The sequence below is a fragment of the Peromyscus californicus genome, unplaced genomic scaffold, assembly GCF_007827085.1.
Source record: "Peromyscus californicus insignis strain IS unplaced genomic scaffold, ASM782708v3 Scaffold_16__1_contigs__length_79575227, whole genome shotgun sequence".
NCBI lineage: Eukaryota > Metazoa > Chordata > Mammalia > Rodentia > Cricetidae > Peromyscus > Peromyscus californicus.
Window position 1 is genome coordinate 6,702,204 of NW_026294458.1, and position 17,895 is coordinate 6,720,098.

General features: G+C 50.8%; 2 protein-coding genes across 59 annotated transcripts in view; one reads left to right on the top strand and one right to left on the bottom strand.

Annotated features, from left to right (window-relative positions):
- Nucleotides 1-17,895, top strand: part of Dgkg (diacylglycerol kinase gamma) — a 226,611-nt gene that overhangs the window by 95,857 nt on the left and 112,859 nt on the right. For 8 of the 9 annotated variants that reach the window (XM_052740211.1, XM_052740208.1, XM_052740203.1 and 5 more), the window contains 8 exons: nucleotides 130-247; nucleotides 1,833-1,921; nucleotides 4,717-4,833; nucleotides 5,714-5,806; nucleotides 7,308-7,367; nucleotides 10,002-10,081; nucleotides 11,368-11,442; nucleotides 13,747-13,832. In XM_052740211.1, the coding sequence (XP_052596171.1) occupies nucleotides 130-247; nucleotides 1,833-1,921; nucleotides 4,717-4,833; nucleotides 5,714-5,806; nucleotides 7,308-7,367; nucleotides 10,002-10,081; nucleotides 11,368-11,442; nucleotides 13,747-13,832 (718 nt within the window). The remainder of the gene's footprint in view (nucleotides 1-129; nucleotides 248-1,832; nucleotides 1,922-4,716; nucleotides 4,834-5,713; nucleotides 5,807-7,307; nucleotides 7,368-10,001; nucleotides 10,082-11,367; nucleotides 11,443-13,746; nucleotides 13,833-17,895) is intronic. The other variant, XM_052740206.1, reaches the window with a different exon arrangement.
- The window catches only part of LOC128111813 (uncharacterized), a 111,473-nt gene that overhangs the window by 31,910 nt on the left and 61,668 nt on the right, over nucleotides 1-17,895 (bottom strand). For 30 of the 50 annotated variants that reach the window (XR_008218715.1, XR_008218753.1, XR_008218744.1 and 27 more), the window contains 4 exons: nucleotides 12,938-12,980; nucleotides 12,194-12,482; nucleotides 1,482-1,648; nucleotides 190-458 (listed from right to left, as the gene is read on the bottom strand). The exons of 6 other annotated variants lie outside the window; for them this stretch is intronic. The gene's annotated coding sequence lies outside the window, so the exon portion shown is untranslated. Of the gene's footprint in view, nucleotides 1-189; nucleotides 459-1,481; nucleotides 1,649-3,428; nucleotides 3,454-7,963; nucleotides 8,615-12,193; nucleotides 12,483-12,937; nucleotides 12,981-17,895 lie in introns of those variants that run through there. 14 more of the 50 variants (XR_008218737.1, XR_008218736.1, XR_008218731.1 and 11 more) reach the window with 9 other exon arrangements.

The following is a 17,895-nucleotide window of genomic DNA, read 5'->3' on the forward strand; positions in this document are numbered from 1 at the left end:
AATCTGAGTACCGTGTCTTCCAAGTATGAGAAGAGAACACTACTTAGAGAAAAAGAAACACCAGCATGAGGCAGCCTCTGGCCTCCGAGTGGGGTACAGCTCCACATCTCACCGCCATTACCTCCGCAGGGCTCCAAGGGGGACGGGAGGCACGCCTGGACCCTGAAGCACTTCAAGAAGCCCACTTACTGTAACTTCTGCCACGTCATGCTGATGGGTGTTGGGAAGCAAGGCCTGTGCTGCATTTGTGAGTACACATCCTCCAAGCTCTTCCCTTGGGCTGTTTGCTTTGTACCCGGTTAGTTGATCCATCCCAGGGAAAGTCTAGGCACGTTTTCCCCAGATGGTGGGATCTCCCCTAATGTTTCAACGGCAAGGCCTCTGTGCCCTGCTTCGGGTCTAGCTGAGTCGAGTGGACAAGACGTTTACTGCTGCTGGAGTCACGGTCCACTGGTCTTCTAGAAAGAAGTATTAAAGTTCTCACATAAATTAAAGCACTCACACCAATTGCAGTTGTGTTTCTAGCCAACGTGCATCTCACGTGTGCTTAGAGGCGCTTTCTAATTAGTTAAGAACATGCTCTATATTCTAGAAGTGCAACGAGAAATACAATTATACTTTTACTTCATTTTGTCCTCCATTTAGTAAAACTGGAGGAGAAAGCAGAAAAAAAAAATCACACATGAGGATTAGCTCAGGACTAAGATGGTAAACACAGAAAGAAATGGAGGGAAGGGGAGAAGAAAGGTGATTTGGGGAAGGGAGGAAGAGCAAGAGGAAGCAGGACTAAAGTCGGAGGCTCCAGAGGGTCCGGGAAAGTGGCTACACTGAGCCCTGCCAGCCACCTCGTGGTCCACCCATCTTTCCAGACCCACTCAAACATCAGCTCAACATGTTCTCACTCCTGGTGAGTGGGAAACCTCTGGTCCTTTGCTATTTGCATAATCACAGTTACAACAACAGTGACCAATTGGGGGACACCTAATCTGACCCCGCACATGGTGCTTCACACAAATGTCTCACTTGATACTGCAAAGTCCCTGCCCTGGAAAGAGGAAGAGAAGCTACTGTGTGCCCATCGACAGAGGATCCTGAATATCTCCCTCCCCCTCTCCCTCTCCCTCTCCCTCTCCCTCCCCCTCTCCCTCTCCCTCTCCCTCCCCCTCCCCCTCTCCCTCTCCCTCTCCCTCTCCCTCTCCCTCTCCCTCTCCCTCTCCCTCTCTCGGTTTTTGGTTTTTGGAGACAGGGTTTCTCTGTGTAGCAGCTCTGGCTGTCCTGAAACTTGATTTATAGACCAGGCTGGCCTCAAACTCACAGAGATCTGCCTGCCTCTGCCTCCCAAGTGCTAGGATCAAAGGCAAGCACCACCACTGCCCAGTTGATCCTGAATTTCTAAAGGGCAAAACCATTACTCCAGATGCCGTGGGTTGTGTCCAATATTGTCCATCAGCCCAGTGACCATGACCTTTCTGTCCACTCACGGGCATCCTGACATACAATGCTGAGGCATCTGTTTCACACCGCTCCTTCTGACGTCACTTTTCTGCCCGCTCCTTCTGACGTCACTTTTCTGCGCGGTCACTGCCATCAGAGGAAGGTGGTGTGAAGAGATGGGAGCGCTGGAGAAGAACTGGGAGGCAGCTGCAGACTGCTCAGAGGACAATAGCCCAGTGTTAGATTTCTGCTAGGCCAGGCCGACTCCATGTGTCTCTTCTCCTCACTGACCACCCAGAAGGAGAAACAAGCCTTCACTGAAGTATGTGCACCGGGGAAGCCGGGCTGGATCTTTCCTTGGTGGCATTCATAAACACTGTCCTTTTTCTTTTTTCCAGACTGTAAATACACTGTCCACCAACGCTGTGTGTCCAAAAACATTCCTGGATGTGTGAAAACATACTCAAAAGCCAAAAGGAGTGGCGAGGTTGGTGACCTCCATTGGCTCATTCTACTGCATGCTGCCTCAGGGACAGCATGGCCATCATCACAGATTCCTTTGCAGGAAGGGGCTCTGAGAGATTTCTCTAGTTCCTTCTCTGCCTCAAGGACCACCCCTAAGCCATCCCACTCATCCATCAATCCATTCAGCATCTTCCTGAGGCCCACTGTATGCCAGGCGCTGAACCAGGGCATCCACAGGTTATGAGAAATGGTATCCAATCCGCTAAAATGCTGCCCAAGTTATGGAGATAGATAGGCACGTGGGCATAGTGCAAATACACAGCTGTGAGGTGTGTGCTATCTTAATAGGCCCATATGGAATGTGCAGCTGAGGCTTGAAAGAAAAAGTTTCACCAAGGAGGTGGCACTTGCTTTGTTCTTGGAACCGGGGGAGCTTCAAAGGGCATAGAACAGGGCCGAGCATTCTAGCAGAAGGGGGTTCCTGTGTACAGGCATGGAGACATGCGTGACTCCGGCCCGGAATTAGTTTGGAATGGCTGGGTCAGAAGATGATTACAGGGAAAGGCAAGGAGCTGTGTTCACGAGATGATGAGGTGGAGGAGGGTTTGGGAGACCAGCTCCAGAATTAGAAAGCAGTCGAGGCTCAGGGAGAAGCTTCAGACACGAAGAGATGGTGAATTTGCCAGTGACGTGACTCTTTCTGAGGCTGGTGTAGGAAGGAAGCCAGAGGGAAGAGCATTCTTCCGGTAGTTACGGCACAAGGTAGCGCAGCCCCGAGGCCGAGCGGATTGGGCCTGTTTCCATCCACCCTTTCAGGACTGGGTTGTGTCTGAGTGTCCCTGACAGACTCCACTAACAAAGGTAGAGAAGACAAAGGAAGGAGACTGAAAGGCAGCTGAGAACAGCAGGTCGAGGACCTGGGCACGCGGATGCCAAGGATGAGCGGGGTAGGGAACGGCTCCCAGGGCTCTCCGGGCCGTTGGGTAGTGCCATGAGCTGAGTGTGGAATCAGATTGCCCTTAAAACTGGGGCAAGATCATCTGTCTTGCTGCAGAGGGAAGATGTAGCTGAGGAATGTGAGTCGGGAGATGGTGAGAAGGTAGGAGGGCTCACAGCCGTCCCACAGAAGGCCTCCTGGGAGGAAGGCTCCTCATGTGCGTGCCCCATAACCACTGCATGACCTCTGACCTCCTCTTTCCACACCACTCCTCATACGTACCCCTCCATGTCCATGCCTGACCTCCACCAGAACACACAGTGGGTCTCCTAGGCTCGGGCCTTTGCCTGCGCTCTCGGCATCTGACGCAGAGAACAGGGGGGCTCTACTGAGGGACCAGCAGAGCACACCCACAACCTTGTGAGCCTGCAGGGACAACCCAGGTCTCTCACCACTTCTTCAGAACCCCAGACAGGCTGAAAAAGGCAACACGGTCCTGGGACAACAACCCTGAGGCCTGAGTCAAAAGATCCGGGCTGTGGGTCCCTGTGTGGCTACTCACCAGCCTTAGAACCTAATGCCAGTCACTTACCTCCCTGAAGCCTCAATGTGTCCCTCTGCAAAATGGAAACGATAATCTCAGTGCATATTCAGTGTGACCATGTAGATGACAAATTCACTCACTTTGTGCCCTCAGTGATGCAGCTGGGGGTGAGAAGCCACAAGCCAAGTGTGACACGTCTTTTGGAGCAATAGATTACAGCAAAAAATAGTCTGGGTGAATAGTGTCACGCGGCTGCTAAGTAATTTAAAACATTACTCTTGTTTAATGCGAATAGGGATAATACCATGTAGATAGTTCGCGTGTTTCTAATATAGTATTTGAAGCTGAGCACTGCCGGATAGGCCCCCACTCTCCCACACCTTCTTCCTTCTTAGTGGTAAGTCCTGAGTTCTCTGGGACTCTGTGAGTACAGAGGCTCCCAGGCACTGGGTCAGAGGTCCCCATTTTTGCTAGAGGTATGCATACGTACCCTCCTGGTCTGCGCTGGTGGCATTTCCCAACCAGGGAGCAGCTGCATCCAGATGGCCAGGAAATGGGTATGAAAACGACCCGACGGTGCCCTGACTCACTGCCTTTCGCTTTGTAACCCAGCTTCTTCCAGATTACTTCTCAGGTATCGTTACACGTGACAAGCACTCAGGGCACTTTAACGCATGTGAATTGAAATCACACAGGGACACTTTAGTCAAATATCTGAGGCCCCAACCCCAGAGACTCGTTTATTTGGAGTGTGGGCTGGGCGTTAGGACTTCTAGAAAATCCTCAGGTGATTGTAATAGACGGCTGAGGCTGAGGTGAAGGAAGCAAGTTCGCCAGGGAAGATTTTCAAATGCACTGTTTGATTGCATCTTCCCCGAACCCCAGAGGTACCTCATGCTGGCGTCTAAAGAGGGAGGTCCAAAGACTCAGAGGTTCCGAAAGTGGCCAAAAGGCACCCTGCTGTGAGGTTCAAAAGGGGTGACTCCCGAAGGTTCGGTCTGTACCCCGGCACTCCGGCTTTCCCCGCACCACACTGCCTCCTAGAAAAGGGCCCCCATGAGGACAGGGCTCACCAGGGTGTTCTCTGAGGCAGAGGGATGGCAGGCGAGATGCTTGCTTGCCAGGGTGAAAGCTAGTACAAAGTGGAGAAAGACTTTAATCTGCTTTGTTTAGCACGGTGGCCAGGGAGGGAGGAACTCGGCATCCCACAAAGAAAGCTTCCACGACTGAGGAAACAGGGCCCTCGTTGCTCCTCGTGCCTCCCAGTTCTTTGTTCCCTGGGCCCAGGGGCGTGGTTCCACTGCCTTCCCTGGTATCCATCCCTTCCCTCCCACAGGTGATGCAGCACGCGTGGGTAGAAGGGAACTCCTCCGTCAAGTGTGACCGGTGCCACAAAAGTATCAAGTGCTACCAGAGTGTCACCGCGCGGCACTGCGTGTGGTGCCGGATGACGGTGGGTCGGTGCCCAGGGCGGCCCTACTTCTTTCCAGTATGGGATTGGCCCGAGCTGTAGCCTGGGACAGTGAACATCCTTCCAGAGGGCAAGTGTAGAGTGAAGGAATAAGGCGAACAGGGTCCCAGAGCCCCATCCGAGCCTCTCAGCCTATGATGACTCCTCAAGTTGCCCAGAAAGGGGGACTGGGACTGCTTAAGAAGTTAGTCAGCCTACTGCCTACATGAGCAGCAGCTGGGGACAGCAGGCTAGAACACGAAGTCTCCTTCACCTGGGGCTGGGGTACCAGCAGACTGGGACAGGGATTAGATACTGGAAAGCTCGCTCACCCACACCTTAGAGTTAACACTTGGCCCAAAGGCACACTCCTCTCAGCAGCGCTGGGCCTCACCCGGAGACCTGGTCGTGCTTCTGCCACGCTCATGCCAGAGTCCACAGCTTTCTGAACATGACAGATGCCACCTGGGCTGCCCAGCCTGCCTCCCAAAGCTAATTCTGGGCAGTGTCTTGTGCCCCCTGGCTAGGTATCAGTCCGAAAGAGGTGGGTCCCCCGCCCCAAGCCAGACAAAGGACTCTCACACTGCAACAGTTCAGTTGTCTCTATGCTCCACCCTCTCACGGTTTTATTCTCAGAGGTAGCCTTCCTTCAGAGTGTCTGAACCGGAAATCCACACAGGGGGCCACATTTGGTCTCATTCCCAGGCCCCTGACAGACACGCCGCATGTTCACACACATACTCCACAATCCTGTGAAAGCCAAAGCTGGCAGTGCTCTAAGATGCAGGGGCACTTGCTTGCTTCCCCAGAAAGCCTCTGCGCCCACCTTCCTGATGTTTCTTGGGTCACTTCTGCTCATCCTCATCTCCATTTTTCTCTCCAGTTCCACCGCAAATGTGACTTATCGACGGTGTGTGACGGTGGGGAACTGAAAGACCACATTTTGCTGCCTACCGCCATATGCCCCTTCACCCGAGTAAGTGCTCCTACCCCCACCAGGGCTCCGGCTTTTCTAGAGTCTGGAGTCAGAGACAGGCAACACTCACGACTTCACATGCCCTCGCTGTCTCCCCACCAGTTCCTAGGGCTTATGCCTTGGTGAATGCTGAAAAGAAATCAGTGCTGCCCCAGCCAGATGGAGAGAAAAAACTCTGACAGGGCAGCTTCCAACTGCTGCTTCCACATGTTTGGAGCATCCTTTCCTTCTGAGCATCTTTCAGACAGAGCCCAGCTCAAGGGACCACCTGCCCTTGGCCTGTTTCTCGGCCTCCTTCATCCCTGCCAAGCTTTCTCCTCTCTCTCTCGAGGGCTCCTACCCAAGTGTCTCAAACAGATTTGGAAACAAATGGAGATAAATTGAGCTTCCATTGCTCCCACCTGAAACCTTTTCTGCCTCCTGAAGACCCGCACTTCCATCTCGAAATCGCTGCCACTGGTCCCTCCCCTCTGACCCTCGCCTGAAGCAGACACTATTTTGTCATTTAAAATCCTTTAAGAAAATCACCACTCAGGAAATCCATTTGTCAGTTTCCATTAAGTTAGAGATACACAAACCCCATATCCCTAAAACTGCCCTCCTGTGGAGAAACGCAAGCATTTATTCCATCAAAAGACGAGGACACAGCTATCCACAGCACGGGTGAATAAGCTGAGCTCACGTAAAGACTCACAACGGCGTAATAGGAAAGGCAAACCACGCAAAAGCGGACAGAGATGCTCAAAGATACAAAGCTAAACACAACAACACAAAATTTAGGTGCACGGGGCTGGAGAGATGGCTCAGCCATTAAGAGCACTGGCTGCTCTTCCGGAGGTCCTGAGTTCAATTCCCAGCAACCACACGGTGGCTCACAACCATCTGTAATGAGGCCTGGTGCCCTCTTCTGGCCTGCAGGCATACAGACAGACAGAGCACCATATACATAAAATAAATAAAATTCCAAAAAAAAGTTAGGTGCAGGCATGCTTCATTACTTACTCTCTTGATGAAATGTGTGAAGATCAGGTAAAGCCAGTGTTGTCTGCAGAGGCAGCAGACACACACACACACACACACACACACACACACACACACACACACACACACATTGCATCACACCATGCAGTCTGCTAGACACACTTCAATAGCAGAAACAGAGGATCGGTAGCCATGGTGTCACATCCTGCTGAGCAGGGAAGCTGAGAGAAGGGCCTGCTTTTAAAGCCCACAGCCAATGATTTCTGCCTGTTTCTGTCACTACCATGTCCCAAGGTGGCTGTCACCACAGGTGATGTCACCGCAGGCTACAGTCCTCCCAGGGGCCCGCAGAAGCCTAGAGCAACTTTGCTGAGATCCAGAGTCCCGCTTTGAAAACCTCACGGTTTCCTGTCTGAGCTCTCTGTTGCTGAGCGCCGTTTCTGGGAGCGCTGTGATCTGCTGCTGCCCCTGTAGTAGGCTCTTTCCCTCTCAGAGGCTGCTTGTGTTCTCTCTCTCACAGGACAGGCAAGGAGGAAAGTCGGACAGCAGCGTGGCCTCCAAGGGTGAACTTGTAACACAGGTACCTCATGAATGGGCAGTCCGACCGCTCAGTCTAAGTGGGTCCAAGGGCTGGGGCAGGGAGAGAGCAGCTTGGGGTCTGAGGAAATGTGTCTCAGCATTTGCTTTCTTAGCCCACTAATTCTGTCACACAAGAGGTCATGTACCCGGGCCTCTGGGGTTAACCTTTGACTGCCACCCTATAGACAAGTGGTGAGCAAGGTGACTGGCTGATGCCATTGATGGTCTAGTTGACTTTGTCACCTCCTTAAGAGAAGTTTACACTGGAGAGGTGGCTCAGTGGTTAAGAGCACTGCCTGCTCTTCTAGAGGTCCTGAGTTCAATTCCCAGCAACCACATGGTGGCTCACAACCATCTGTAATGAGATCTGGTGCCCTCTTCTGGTGTGTAGGTGTATATGCAGGCAGAACACTGTATACATAATAAATAAATAATTTTTTAAAAAAAAGAGAGAGAGAAGTTTACATGAAACTACAACATGCAATCTCCTAAACAGTAACAAAAGTGTGGGGTAAAATTGGACAATGGGTTTTCTGTAGCTGTCCACCTAGCTCTAGAACACGGTCTACCAAAACAAAGTGAACCAGATCCAAAGGCTCTCGATCCTTAAGTGTGTATTTAAGACCTCAATTTTCACTAAGCATCACCAACAAATATTTTTTGTGTGTCCTCCATGGAGTCCTGAGGAATGCAGAGAAGGCAGCCAGATGAGGTACAAAGAATGTCAGAACAGGAAGTAGAAGAATGGGCTCTTATCCTATGCCTCCGAGCTTCCGTATCCTTGTTTAAAGAGCGGGTTTAGCATGTCCTGCAACTGCCTGCTTCCCCCAGTGCTGTAGACTGAGACCATGGAGATCCTGCATTTTGAAATTACAAGATAAACTGAAATTGAAGGTGCAAAATAAAATGATCAATAGACAAGAATGCTCTAGACACTCAAAAGAGAAGGCTCTAGATACCAAGAAAAAAGTCTAGCCACCATAAAGGAAGGGGTCTGGACACCTAGAAAAGAAAGCTCTAGGCACCTAAAAGAAAATACACACACACACACACACACACACACACACACACACACACACACACACACACACACACACACTGAGGGCAAGAGACATAAGTTTTCACTGACATCAATTTGACTGGTAGGTCCCATGTAGTATGGGCTATCAAGTACTTTGAATATCACCCCCCAGACTTAAGGGCTTACTCCCCTGGCTCCAAGAGGCTTCTGAGTATCACGCAATTACCCTAGAAGACAAGAGAACTCTTTGAAATCATAAACAATAATAATTGCACTTTGCAAACCTGTCATGTTGTGATAGATGGCTGTGAAGTTTAAAACTAACAAATGCAGGCATTAAATATTGAACACGAAGCCAAGCTGTATCTCTATGTGGGAATATCATTCAGCTGAATCCACAAAAAATTGACCAAGGGTGCACTCCTGTCAGGCACTGTGGGGCCCGTGGAAGCTCCACTCTGCTCCTCATCTTTTCTGATCTACTTGATGGCTTGAGATTTTTCCAGAAAATGAAAGACAAAAATAAATGCAAAGAGACAAATATAAAGACTCCAGGGGATGCTGCACATTTCACGTCGCAGTAGTTTTAGTTGGAGTGGCTGAGGGCAATGTCCCAGAGACAAGGACTCCAGAACTGAGTCCTGGGTTATTCTGGATTTCTTTAAGAGGTTACCAAGAAGAGAGTATTTCAAGCCGTGGGACAAGAGCAAAGGCGTGTGAGCATGGGCCTAGTTAGACACACTCACTGGAGGCAGGCAGCAGGCTTCAGGGCCTGTCGCTGGGAGGACGGGAGGAATGAGGAGAGAGCAGAAGAAAGGGGCAAGGCTGAGAAGGTCTTGATGCCAGGCTTAGAGATTTGGATTTGATCCTGAGAGCAACGGGGTGTCATTACAGGTGTGTTAGTAGGGGCAGCATGTTTGATATGGTCTCCCAGAAAGGAACTGGGCTGGGGGTGTGGAGCATACAGTTTCGGGTAGGAAAGTCCTCAACAGCATGGGAACCATGATGGCAGCCAGGGAAATTCTAGGGAAGGACTTGGAAGGCCAGGCTCTCCCCCTGGATGCCCAGTTGAGTAACCACACCTTTAACAGGAGCAGGACACCAGTCGGGAGGACCAGCTTTATGCAAAACACAGTCTGTCTGGGCATGATGGTGTGGTACCAATGGTGAGGCATCCACTGGATAGTGAGAAATGTGAGCTTAGGAGGAAAACTGGGTCAGGATATGTGGATTTGGAAGGTGCTGGGGCCCGAGTGCTTGTGGTGCACGTGACTTGGTGGATGTACCCCCAGTCTGTTTCACCATGTCCCTCACAGATTTTGACCTGTGGCCATGGGCATACTGCCACACAATTACATAATTTGAAGCTGGTGCCACTGCCCTATCTCTGACGCCAAGCTTCAACTCTCATTGCCATTAACCCCCCTTAAAAGTCTCTCAAGCTGGGAACAGCTGTTTTTCTCCCTCAGAAAGCTCAGCCAGCAGACAAATAGCGCCCCCCCCCCCCCCCCCCGCCTTCCCTGCCTGGGCCGGCTTCCCATCCACCTTCCAACACTCTCTCAACATCATCCTACTGCTGAATAATGCTCATTTCTTTTTCTTCTCATTTTTAAGTATAAGATCATCCCTAGCCCAGGAACTCACCCCCTGCTGGTCTTGGTGAACCCCAAAAGTGGAGGGAGACAAGGAGAAAGGTATGTCCTCTTTTGTTCCAAAATAGAAAGGCAGCCGGGTGTAGTGGCACACATCTTTAATCTCAGCACTCACGAGGCAGGAGGCAGGCAGATCTCTTTGAGTTCGAGGCCAGCCTGGTCTACAAATCGAGTTCCAGGAGAGCCAGGGCTACATAGAGAGACCCTGTCTCGAAAAATAAAAACAACAAAATAGAAATGCTAAAACAGCCCATCCTGAACCCCTTCTTCCCCCTCAACCCCAACAAAGTAGACTGTGTGGTCAAGGAAACCTGGGCTCATGGCCACTTGCCACTTCATCAAGTGACCCAGGTGTGTTAATTCCCCATGCCTCAGTTTCCTCCTCTGTGACATAGATGGCAGTGATATCACCTCTCACAGGGTTACCTTAAGGATTAGAATAGACCTAGTGCTTAGCAGGGGACCTACCACATGAGCCCCTGTAAAGGCTGCCAGAGTCAAGTTCTGAGGGGTCTGTTCCTTCCTGCCCCGCCCCAAGTCTTTTCTTGGTTTAAAAGACTTGGTGAGACTCACCTGATTAGGGCCTCCCAGCCTATCCCGAACCCCACCTTAACAGTGAGGGAAATGCAGGGTTTGGGCGAAGCTGGGGTAAGCTCAGCAGAGTAGGAGGAGAAATGGGTACCGGCAGAACCCTCTGTCTCCCAGGCCTGCACAGTCTGGGAAATGAGCAGATGGATGGACAGCAGGAATCCAGGTTTAGAGAAATAACATTAGGTAGGGCTCAAGCAAGTACTGTGAGGACCCCACCTCGGCCCAAGAGGCAACATGTCTCCTAAACTGACCTAGAGGTCCCAAGCTAGAGCCCAGAAACCGAGGCCAGATATAGTCATTGCTCGCAGTCTCCCGGCCCCACCTCCTCCTGCATGTACTCTTATGAGGATACCAGACCTCTCCCTCAGGCCCCCCAGCACGTCTGGACAGTCTGCAAAGGGCAGACTCACCTACCCAAACCACATAATATCCAGAGGTCTCTAATGGGGAGGGAGCATGGGAACAACAGCCCTGTGTTCTGGGTTCCTCCGTCATCGCTGCTACAATAAGCAGTTCCTGGGGTGGGGCTAGAGTCAGATGGTGGGGCAGCTTTGGGCCAGAGGTAAGGATGTGGGGATGCCAGGTGCACTGGGATATCGGGTGTATATGCAACATTCCCCCTCTTAGGTTTAAGCGCCTGCTGGATCTCACCACAGATGGGTCCCACGGTATTCGCCCCCAGGGTGACTTCTGTGGTACCATTGTCCTTCTCTGTCACTCCTTTCTTTCCCCCACAGGATTCTTCGGAAGTTCCACTACCTGCTCAACCCCAAACAAGTTTTCAACCTGGACAACGGGGGGCCTACTCCAGGGTATGCACATCAGTCTTCTCTCTGGCCTGCTTTGGTCTCTGAAGAAAACGCCCTCCTTTGTCGCCTTTTAAAGCTCTGACTCTTGACTTTTTCTGCCTACCATCTGCTGTCCCTTGGCCCTGGTTATTGCTTGGGAAGTGGCCCCATGCTCCATGTCACTGGAGGAGGTGTTGATGTCAGAGGGAAATCTACGAGCCAGTCACTGGACTGGCAGGGAGGTCCGGCTGGTGGCTTATTTGAACTTATTTGCAAGGCTGTTAGCGTCTCTCTGCAGATTGACACAGTGACCCAGAGTCGGCCATGTGTTCTGCCATGGGCGCATTTCAGTCAACAAAACCATTCTTTTCCTGAATCATCCAATTTTGTAGTGATTACACAGCCCTGATCCTTCCCCCACCTGCCTGCTCCCTAGAGGGGGCAGGGCCTCTGTGGCTTGACTGAAGGTCTGGTGGGCAGCGCTTGTCCTCTTCATCAGAAATTGTCACCTCAGTGGGCGTGAAGGCATCCACCCAGTCAGAGCTGGTGCTCTGGCGCCATCTGCTGGTCCAGGCTTTCACACTGCCTGACCTGCATTTCTACTCTAGATTCAGTGAGGTTCCCTCCCAGGGGCTGGAGGAAGATGCCTATAAATGGAACCTGTCCCTGTCTTTTGGTTGTTTGACACAGGGGTTACTTATAGAAGTGGGAGCATAAGACCCAGTTAAAAGGAGAAAGACACACAGGTGCACATTCACCTATCTGTGAAACTTACTCAGAAGTCAGTCAGGCTCCTGCAGTTGGTGTCACGGTCACGTGTCTGCCAGGGACTGCTGGATAGCACTGCAGTGTGCTAAAACATCAAGTGCCTTTTCGGTCCCTCTCTTGGTGGGTATTTCAATAACACAGGCTTCTCAGCCTTCAGTCTTTCTTCCTGTGAACGACAAGCTTGAGGGCTGCTGACTCCAGGGTGTCTTCAGTGTGCGTGTTCATGTGTGGGCAGACGGGCTGTCCCGCTGAAGGGAGCCTCCATTTAGAATGTACTGCCTGAAGACAGCAGGGGTCTGCAAGGAAAGTGAGGGAGGATAATGACTTGCCAACATTGGCATTGGTGCTCTTCTAAGAACCCCCTGGCTGGGAAGAGAGATGTGCAGGCCTTGAGGTCCCTAAATTGTACCCCCAGGTGTCCACGTGTCCCATTTTCTCTAAGGCAGCGCTTCTTGACACCTTCTGCCAGGAACTCCTGCTGCAATCTGGTGGACTAAACAGAATTTTCTAATGCAGAATATGAAATAATACGGTATTTCCAAGGAAACTAATTATGTTGAGAAGTAGTTATCAAAAACTAAAAGACAAACTTGTGGTATGTAAATGAACATGTTCTGTCAACATATGAAACAGCAATATCCATAGCTGGGTTAAATAGTGACTGTGAGCCGAAAGCCACAAGCTACAGAAATGACAGCGTTCAACCTACGGTTCAGCTGTAAGGAGGCATTGGAATAGCTGTGATGCTCACCTTGACGATCACAGGTGCTGTCGAAGCCTCTGCGGTCTGTTGCCTACATTCATAATGGAAAGAAATGCTAAGTTTCCATTCGAGATTAGAGAAGATATTAATGCAATGTTTTCATGACACTGAATTCTAGCCACAGACCCGTCGGAGGTCCGTGGGCCCCAGATCCTGCTCTATAGGACTCAGGCTCCTGGGAAAAATGGGGTCTTGTTCCCCTTGGCAGGGGGCCCACAGAAGAGAAAATGAAGACCCAGATAATTAAGTGCTTCTCTCTTAAAGAAGTGGTTATAAAGACAGCAGCCAGGAGAGCCTGAGAGGAATCAAAATATTAGGGATTATCTAAATTGGTGCCAAAATGTAAAAACTGAATTCCTCAAATAGTTGAGAAATTCTCAAAAATGTTTTCTATTTATGTTGAATGCTGGATCAGATTCTCTTTCTATTAGGATGTTGGTGCATGCACACACACACACACACACACACACACACACACACACACACACAACATCCTACCATTGATTTTTCTCCATACTCAGTAGCACTGCATAGGAAATTCTGGATTCAGAATGGTAAGTGACGCAACCCCGAAAGAATCAAGAGCTTTCCCCAGTTCCAGGGAGCGTGGAGACACTGACTCAGATGCACCAAGTGTTAAGGCTGGAATGTAGCTCACTGACAGTTTGTTTCATATGCTGGAAGCTAAGGTTCCATCCCTGACACCACACCACACACACACACACACACACACACACACAAATCAAATGTTAGTCCCAACCTAATGACGAGATCCCTGTGGTCTTTCTTCTCTGCAGATTGAACTTTTTCCATGATACCCCAGACTTCCGTGTTCTTGCCTGTGGCGGAGACGGGACAGTTGGCTGGATTTTGGATTGCATTGGTAAGGATGGCCAGGAAGGCCTTTACTTATTTATGGTGGATAAATTTAAAGTCAGCAGAAAGCAATGAACTAAAGAAGGAATGAAGCCATCCATTCTTTATCTATCCGGGTGCCCACCCCTTCATGTAGTCATACTTGATTATATTGGGGGAGGGGTACTGGAAAGTTTTATTGTAAGCTTTGTCTTTAAAAAAAAAAAAATCTGCCACAGACAGAGCTGGGCAGTAGCAAAACAAGATATATCTGAAGCAGGACTAGAGATCCAGACAGAGCCACGTGATGAGTAAAGGCCAAGGAGCTAAGTAAGCATGGGTCATAGTCCACGGCAAATCAGCTGGAGATGAATGCCTGGAGCACGAGTCCAGAAAATGTATCTGGAAAATGCAGATCAGTGCAAGCAGAGAAAGACCACGCTGGGCTGTGTCCTACCTGGAAAAGGCAGGGGAGCAAGCTGGAGGGGTGGAGCCTGAGGTCTAGCCTAGCCCTGCCCCAATCCAGAAAGTGATGGAGATTATCTGTGAACTTGGGGGATGGTGTATAATCAAGACCAAACCCAAGCAGAACCCAGGTAAATTCTGCAGTAGAGAACAGAAAGACAGGAAAGCTGCCAACAGAGGCACTGGGGTGGGAGGGCATCAGAGTCAGAGGGGCAGGACCCAAGCCACGAACCCAGGGCTGCTCCACGCCTTCCATCAGGCATCACACAAATGCTGCCTCAAATCCCTATGAGCCAAGTCCTCTTGGAGTCACTAGAGATGCCACCAATGAACGAAGAGGCTAAATTACTGTCCTAGCAGAGCCTGTTTCTAGAGGCAAGAACCAGGTAACAAAGAAATAAGTGAAAGATACAGAGCACCAGAGGGCAGTAAAAATATAAGAAGGGAGGAACAAAGGAAGTCTAGGAGTGGAGTGGGGTTCCAATCTAGGAATAATCAGGAAAGACCTCACAGGGTACGAAGGGATGCTATTTGCAAGAACTGGAGAATGGAGCTGTGTGGGTGTCTAAGAGGACAGTCCAGACAAAAGAAACAGCAAGGGCCAAGGCCCTAAGGTAGGAACAGGTTGGGTTGCTGAAGGCAGACCAGCGTGGCCAAGAGCAGAGTACACACAGGAAGCCTTACAGAGAGGTTGAAGCAGAGGGAATGAGTGAGGGTCTGGGTCACATGGGTAGGTAAAGTGTTAGGTAGAACATGGCTTTTAGAGTGGAACAGTCCCAAGACATCAGGTGGTTTTAAGCAAAGAAGGAACGTGGCAGGCTAAGAGACAGAGCAGAAACAAGGAAACCAGTCAGGAGGCTCCCACGGTGACCCAAGTGAGAGGTGACCGGGGCTGGGCCACAGCGGAAACAGGAAGATGTGAGGAGGGTGCAGTGTATGTCTTTAGGGGACAGAGGCAGCAAGGTCTGCTGACATCTGGACACAGTTGGTAAAAGGATGAGAAGAATCAAGGTTGGCCAGAGTTAGACCCCAGCCAAGTCAGGCAGGGAAGGTGAGGCCTCCAGAGTGGGAGGGGAGAAGGCACACCAGCTACCTGCTGCTCCCCTACAGCCAGGCTTTGGTTCGCATGCACACACACACACACACACACACACCAGATATATACATACACACATACACACACACACACCAGATATATACATACACACATACACACATACACATACACACAGATATATACATACACACATACACACATACACATACACACACACATACACACACACACACACACACCAGATATATACATACACACATACACATTATACACATACATATACACATCACTCACACATACACGTCATACACATACACATACACATTGCTCACACACATCAGACATATATATATCTATTACACACACACGCCAGATATATACATACACACACACACCATACACATAAACCTCATACACATCGCTCACACACACATCAGACACATATACATCACACACACACACACACCCCAGATATATACATATACACACATCATACACACCTCCTCCCCCCCCCACCCCCCAACAGCACTCTGCTGCCACTGTGGGCTCTGAAGTTTGTGGGAGGAGGAAAGACTCTCGCACCCAGCAGCTAGGAGGAGAGGCAGCTAGCTCATGGCTGCAGTCCCCTTAGTCCCACTCATTGAGAGGAAGAAACAGCCCTTGGAGAAACACCACACACAGTTCCGCTGCAGAGAACATCGGAGACAGATAGAGCTCGGAAAAGAGAGAGATGTGAGATAAAAGGGATATTGTGCTTTTTCTCCAGGTTAGTGGTTCAAAGAGAAACAGGGAGGAAAGAGGTAACTGTGTAGTGTGCTCCTTTCTCCGCTCGGCATTTGAGCGCTTGCGCCGTGATCTCCACCACCCCACTGAGATTCTCCTCCCACCTCCCAGCTACAACCATAACGCTCTGCCTAACACCAGCGGGTTTGTGGTGTGCATAAGACACCCAAAGCTTCCTATGGTTCCTCAGAAAATGATAGAGACTCTTCTAATGACCTGCCGGGCTGAGGCAGCTGAGTCATTGCTCTCCCTTCTCTCCTTTTCGGGGGGCGAGGGTTCCAGCTACCCAGCCCTGCTCTCAGACCCTCAAATGTGGCAGTCTTTCTCCCCACACAGAGCCTTGTCCAAATGGTCCTCCCGTCTAGAGTGCTCCCCAGCCTCAACCGAAGGATAGCTTCTTTGGGGGGTCGGGGGGCTCTCCTACACACCAGCCAGCCACAGTCACCTTGTAACAGGACCAGTCCCCTTCCCTTTCCAGTAAAAAGGTGCAATCGTACATTATGTGTGCAAAGACCTCGGTGAGCCTTGTCTCCGCTGCAGACTGTCGGCACCATGACCGCCTGGCCAGGGCCACCTCCCACCACCTCTGGCATATGGCAGGTCTCAGTGGATCCAAGTAGAGATGCCATGGCAAATGAAACACACTCTCCCCGGAAGTTACAGTCCATTCGGGGAACAAACCAGTGAGCAGTTACAAGAGAATATGCTACGGTCACCACCCCTGAGGCTCCAGAAGCATAGAAGAGTCACCAGGTGCAGACCCAGGTGACAAGAGGCGGCTTCTGTGCTGAGAAGCAGGAGTGTTAGGACTGAGAACACTTTGGGAAGGTTTCCTGGTAGGTTGGGAAGCCAAGTGTGCCGAAAGTGAAGGCTGGGAGGAAAGGCAAAGCCTCGATCCTGAGGCCTAAGTATGCTGAGGAAGCCGCAACACTGGTAAAGCAGAGCACGAACATACAGGGTCTGGGCCCAGGCATTGCCCTCCCGGGCAGAATGTGGAGAACACGCTGGGAGGGTGGACTTGGAGGTGGGAAGAGAAAAGGAGGCTGTGGAACCAGAGCAGTGTAGAGGAATCAGCCCCGCACTCACTCATTGTCTCCGTGGGGATGGAGAGAGGAGGTGGTTGGGAAATCTCTTCTGGAGACGGCTCCTAGGCAGTGCTGTGCCGGTGAATGGGGTTGAGGAAAAAGGGAAAGTTAGGATGGCATGCAGATCTCTGGGCTCAGTGCTGTAAGGACGGCTAACCCGTCAAGGTGTCAACCACAGGAGAAGGGACAGACATAAAGAAACAGGTGCCCTCCGGATGATGGGAGACTCCAGTCACATGTCAGGAACAATCAGAGTTCATGGCATCACTCCATTTTCCACCTCAGCCCATCAGTGGTCATCTCAGCCCCAAGATCAGCCACGTCGGGCACAGGTCAGGCAACTGGTCCTGCCTGTGAACTCTGCGCTGCCAGGGAAGCCCCAGTTTGAGCTCCCCGCACTGATCCCCGCAGCCCTCCCTAACCCCTACTCATGGCTAATGTGCTGAGCACCTTGTAGGGCAGGGTCTGTGTACATGCCCCCTTCAAAAACCAACCGGTACCTGTACCTCCCCCTCCAACCTTTCCTGCCCTGCCAACATGCTGAAGACTACAGGCAGACGAAAGCACGGTTGACTGCAATTTTTCTCTGTTCTGGTAATGCTCCTGCGCAATCATGAAGGGAAAAAAGCGACAGGAGTCATGAGATAATAAACTGGGTATGTGGGTGTCAGGTAACACCTGGAGGCTCCCCTGCTTTAGCA